The sequence below is a fragment of the Aptenodytes forsteri genome, unplaced genomic scaffold (assembly GCF_000699145.1).
Source record: "Aptenodytes forsteri isolate BGI_AS27 unplaced genomic scaffold, ASM69914v1 Scaffold485, whole genome shotgun sequence".
Classification (NCBI taxonomy): domain Eukaryota; kingdom Metazoa; phylum Chordata; class Aves; order Sphenisciformes; family Spheniscidae; genus Aptenodytes; species Aptenodytes forsteri.
This window is the reverse complement of record NW_008795525.1, coordinates 131797-137398: the sequence shown is the minus strand read 5'-3', so window position 1 is coordinate 137398 and position 5602 is coordinate 131797. Positions and strand designations below refer to the sequence as shown.

General features: G+C 58.5%; 1 protein-coding gene across 1 annotated transcript in view; it reads right to left on the bottom strand.

The window, feature by feature from the left end:
• TPP1 (tripeptidyl peptidase 1) overlaps positions 1-5051 on the bottom strand; it is a 13236-nt gene extending 8185 nt beyond the window's left edge. Inside the window, exon 1 of the mRNA XM_019472767.1 lies at positions 4926-5051. Within this exon, the coding sequence (XP_019328312.1) occupies positions 4926-5051 (126 nt within the window). The remainder of the gene's footprint in view (positions 1-4925) is intronic.
• Positions 5052-5602: the final 551 nt, after the last annotated feature.

The following is a 5602-nucleotide window of genomic DNA, read 5'->3' as shown; positions in this document are numbered from 1 at the left end:
CGCCCGGGCGGGAGAGGCGGCCGCGGCTGCTGCCCTGGGCCGAGGGTCCGTGTAGGGGTCCCGGGCTGGGGGTGCAGGGGTCAATGTAGGGCTGGTGGTCCTGTGTGGGTCCTGGGCTGAGGAGCCCAGGCTGGGGGCCAGCTGGGGAGGGGCAGGGGTCCTGCCCAGCACCCCCACCAGGGATGGGATGTTTGTTGGGGGAAGCAGGCCCTGGCAAGGGAGGGGTGCTTGGGAGCAGCAGGGCCTGCACAGAGAGGGTAGGGCTGGAGGTCCCCATTCCATGAGGCTGGCACCTCGCTGGAACCTTGCTCCGAGGGGTGGCTGCAGGGAAGTGACTGGAAGGTCTGAGCTCCCCTTGGGGCCTGCCCCTCTGTGCCTACCCCAGGGCTTGGGGCAGCAAGCCATATGAGCAGACTGCAGCCCAGGGCATGAGTGCCCAGGCTGTCCTCTGTGCACAGAGACTGGGCATCACCAGTGAGTCCAGCACAAGCCAGGAGGCATGGAGTTGGTGGCAGAGCATGTCTGCGTACCCTGCGTGTCCAGGGCTGCCATAGCCTGGCCCTGCTGGCATTCACACCACAGCCACCTGGGGCTGCATGCAGGGACGTGGGGAAGCTGTGGGCACTGGGTGTCTTGGTCAGTCAGGAGCACGGGGGAACAGGGGTGTGGGGGAGGCTCAGGGGACTATGAGCACATGTTCTTGCTTGGTTGTGGGAGTGGGCTGTGAGGTGGTGATGGGCCATGTGGCAGGAGTCATGTCCACACCGCACTGCCCAGCAACTAGGGCAGCATGTTGTCCAGCTGGCACTGTCACAGGCAGCCACTTGGCTCCTACAGCTGCTGAGCTGCAGCTCTCGGCTTCCTGTGCTTGTTCTCTCAGATATTCATTCCCACACTAGGAGCTCTCCTAATTAGGATCACAAAAGTGGTATTATGATACTTGAAGATCTCGGGGTTGTGGAAGGTTCAAGCAATTTTTGCAAGGGAGCTCTGGAAACGGTGCCTCAGACACCATGGAGCTTGTCCCCCTGCCCACGAGCCCAAGGGCAGTACTGTAGGGGGTGTTTCGGAGGTGGCTGGTGAGACAGAGGGTGCTGTGACCCCATCTGCCACAGGCCAGTTTGGCTCAGCTAGCCTAGTCCTTGTCCCAGTGCTGGTCACATGCGCAGACATCCTGCATACCGTGGCTCCAGCAGTTCCCAGTTGCTTTCCTGCTTCTGCAGAGCAGAGTCCAAGCCAGGAAGAGACGGACAATGGGAAAACCACCTGCCTGGCCCAGACTGCCATGTCTCCCACGCCAGAGCCGCACTGTGGCCATCCAGAGCAGCAGCTGCCAGGGGGAGAGAGGCCCGGAGGATCTCTCTTGCCTCGGTAGCAGCACGAGGCATCACTAAAGAAGTGGGCTGATGCTTAGATTGTTGTGGGGTAGGTGAAGGTCCTTTCCTAGGAAAGGCCAGGGCTGTAGCAGTCCTACTGTTCTTCCTGCTTTTCGCCCTGCTGTGCAGGCAGTGCTTTTTCAGCTGCGTCATGTGTGCAGCTGAGAGGTGGAGATGCCACGTGCCCGGGCAGGCAGTGCCTGCTGCAGACGTTTGGCCCGGCTCCCTTTGGGTGAAGAGAGGCAGCCAGGAAACCCAGTGGGCCTTAATCTTTCCTGTTCACAGAACACCACTCAGCATCTCATTGATGCTGGGACCTCAGCCCGCATTCCTCAGGCACACCCAAGCCCCTATCTGGCCTCCAAGGTACTTCCCCTGCCACCTTGAGGCTAGTTCTTGTGTCTTCTAGGAACCCACTGCTTCCACCTCCGTTCCTTGTGGGATGCCAACACTCCTCTGTGGGTGCTGCCCATAGCGTGAGTGTCTGTGCAAAGCCCTAGGGCACTTCTAGTCCCTGCAATTGGAAGCACATGTAGAGTTTCCATGCATGCAGCGCTGTGTGGTTTGCAGCAGCTGGAGCTGGTTGCCTGCCCGAAGCTGTGGAGTTGCACCCTGCGGGGCCAGGGGGGTGAGCAGGGGAGCTGTGTGTGGGGAGGCTGTGGCCAGGGAACACAGGGGAAACGGCTGGGCATGGTGCAGGGCAGCCATTAGGGATTGGGGGCCAGGGGACATGGGGCCCAGTGCAGCAGAGAAGGGGAACAGCCCAGCATCCCCTCACACCCAGCCAAGCCCTGTCCCCCCAGTCTTGCTGGTGGGAAGAGCTTTCTGCTATGCCACAGGAAGGCTCCTGAACCACACAGAGGTAGCTGCCTGTCAGGGCTGGGAATCACCTGTCCTATGTGTGAGGGTGGTGCCGAAGCATGGGTCTGCCCAGCTGGAGGTGGCCCTGGTTGCTGCCCCTTCCCAGGACCCTGTGTGAGGAAACAAAGACTCGGGATATGCAGGGAGGTATGTGGGGCCCTGATGGCACCAGAATGAGCAGCTGCAGGGCAGAGCGCGGTCCCTGCACCCAGGCCACATCTGGCTGTTCCTAGTCTGCTGCACTGTGCTCCCAGCCATGCAGCCCTTGCCGCTTCCTTGTTCTGCACCCGGGTATGCAGCCCTTCCTGTGTCCCAGCCCTCACCCTGTCCCACCACATATGGGGTGGCCTGCCTTCCCATTCCTAGTTCCCTGCTGCCCCAGACCCAGCCAGATGCCCCAGCCTGTGTGGCACCAACCCAGCAGCTACAGCTGCAGCCTGGAGGGACTCGCCAATGCTTAGCCTTGACGCACATTGGCTGGGGGCCTGGGGTGCTGGGCAGTGCGTGCTGCCAGAGAGCTGCAGCCCACCCAGCTGTCCAGCTGGTTACAGCTTTGGGCAGGACTTTAAGTGGGATGAGATTTGCAGGAGATTATTTCCTGGATCCGTCTGGCCAGCAAAGATTAGGTTGCCCTGACAGAGCTAATTACTCTAACAAGCATCTGCTGCTAGTCTGACTAGCTGGTCTGCAGCAGACAGGGGACAAGAGAGCCTGAGCATCCAATGAAGCTGTCAAGGTGTTCTGGGTGGAGTTCTGCTTGCCCTGGGTATGCTTGTGTGCTGTTCCTGCAGATGGATGCAAGTGTGCCCCCTCCTCTGGACAGCTGGGATTACCTGAGGTCAGGCAATGCCAGGGGAGAACACTAACATCAAGGTCCTTCCTGCTGGCCAAAGACCCCCTTAGTCTCAGCCACAGAGCAGTGAGCATGCCTGGCATGCACTGGCATTGCTGTTGCTACCAGTCAGGGAGCTGGAAGGTGTTAGGTTATGTGATAAAGTAGCACAGAGAAACAGTGGCAGGCAGAGGAACCCAAATAACCTAGTCAGAGAAGGGGACACCCTTCCCCAGCTCTGCCCAAGCTGTCACTGGCTCATGATCAACCCCATGGTCTGAGGGTGGCACTCATCAGATGAGTGAATGGGAGCTGCTCTCCCAGTCATGCCACAGACTGAAGGGGCACTGCCTGGGAGTCTGGAACACGTTATGAGAGGCAAAATGCAGAGCATTTTAGGTTTGTGCAAGACTTATGGGATGTTTAGCAGAGGAACTAAAAGGTGAGGAAAGAGAGGGATCAAGGTGGTTAGGGGAGGAACAAAAAATGGGAAAACAGGGAAAAAGGGATAAAAGTGGCTGGTCGCATGTAAATGGATTGATGGTCAGTACATTTGTCTGGCTATGTCCTGCATCTGATGACTGCACAGCCTGTCCTGTCTTCTTCTTAAACTCAATTTCTAACTATTTTCCTGGGTCAGGGGGACTCTATTCTGTGTGCATGTGTGTGCGTCAGATGTGTGTGGAGTCAGGTCACAGGTCACAGGGCCAGTGTGCCCATGGTGCCAGCAACTAGAGAGAGGGAGCATAGGCACATGAGTGAGTGTGCCATTGCTAGCAAATAGCAATCCGGACTAGGCAGTGAGTAGGTGAAGTGGCCTGGGAGGGAGAGGAGTGAGTGAGAGTGTGTGTGTGGTGGGACCACATGGGAGAAGGCTGCCAGAGAGATTGGGGGAGTCCTAGCCAACTGCCAGAGAGACCATAGGGTCTGGAGATCGACTGAGAACCACTTGTGTGTCTCTGTGTGTCTGTGTGTTAGGCAACAGGAGGTGAGGAGATCCAAAGGCAAACTACTGGGTAGACTGATTTTCTAAGCCCACTTACCACAAGGATCCACAGTGTGTGTGTCTCTGCATGTGTTGGTGTCTGTAATGGGGGGGGGGGTCTGTAGCAGCTGGAGTGGGGCCGTGGCCTCAGGGACTCGTATGTCTAGGTGTCAGCAATTGGGGAGGCTGGGAATCTGGGGGCATCTACTGGGCAGACTGTCTAACCCCAGCTACTGGAGAGCTCCACACTGTACACGTATATTCCCACTAACAGACCTTCATCAGCCAGTGAGGGGAGCAGGATGAGGCTGTTGGTGCTGTTTGTGTCTGTCTGTGTTGCTCTGTATGGCCAGCTGCGTGCACACATGTAGACATGTCTTGTACACGCGTGTTTGTGTGTGTGCCTATCGGGAAGACATGTCCAACCTCACTACTGGTTAGACCTGAGGCCGTGGCACGGTGGCAGCCTCACCTGCCAGATTCGGCAACCTCTCATAGAAGGGACTTGCATGATATAGTCATGTACATGGGTGCCGGTGGCCTGGCCAGGGCAACAGCCATGCCAGGGCCACGTGTGCAGCGATGCCAGGACATGCACAGCCACACCATGCACCACTGGAGGAGTCAGGGGCACCCAGGCCAGGCCCACAGTGCTGTGCTCAGGCTGAAATACCTGCACCTCATGTGCTGGCCTGCCCTATTGTTAAGGCCAGGAGGCAGGCAGCTGTGGCGAGGCAGCAGGGCTGCCTGGAGCTGGCAGTGTCTGCCCCAGGGGCCAGAAGTGGCCACAGCACAGCCCACATGCCCCAGCTAGTCCCAGCTCTCCCACCCAAGGAGCTGCCCAGAGCCAAGTGCACGGTACAGGTCCTACCTGGGTGCCTGTGGCCCATGGCACATTGCCGGCAGCCAAGCCATGTACTGAGCCCCATTGTGCCTCCGGTCTCTCTCCCGCCTGCCAGCCCTGCTGGTGCTTCTCCCCAGCATGTGGCGGGGCCATGGTGCCAGCACAACATGAGCCCAGAGCAGCAGTGACGATGTCCATCTCTGTACAAACAAGTGTGGTTTATTAAGGCATTTCTTTGAGAAGTTGGCACTTGGGTCCAGGCTGTGCTGGAACGGCCCAGTGTGCAGGCCGATGAGCAGCGCTCAATACATGCAGCTCAGCAAGACACGATACAAAAGGTACAAACAAAGTAGAAAACAGGAATCGTAGTACAATGTGTAAAAATAAATAACTGGAGGCTTGGCTCCTGGCTGGGCTCAGCAGCCCATGGCTGTGTCCCCCAGACCAAAGTGGGGCTGCTGTGTGTCTGACCCTTCTACGTGGCGTGCAGCGGGGGTGACCCGTTCGTGTCCCCTGTCCCAAACATGCAGGGGGAAGCAGGGCTGCTTGGCCACCCTGGCCTCTGCAGGGTTCAGGGAGCACATGGCACCCTCGGCATGCTCCCCACAGTGCCCGTGAGCAGGACAGCCCTGGCAGGAAAGAAGGGACGAGGGGTGCCTGCCCCAAAAGCCTCCATGGGCTGTCCCTGTGCTGAGTGAGGCAGA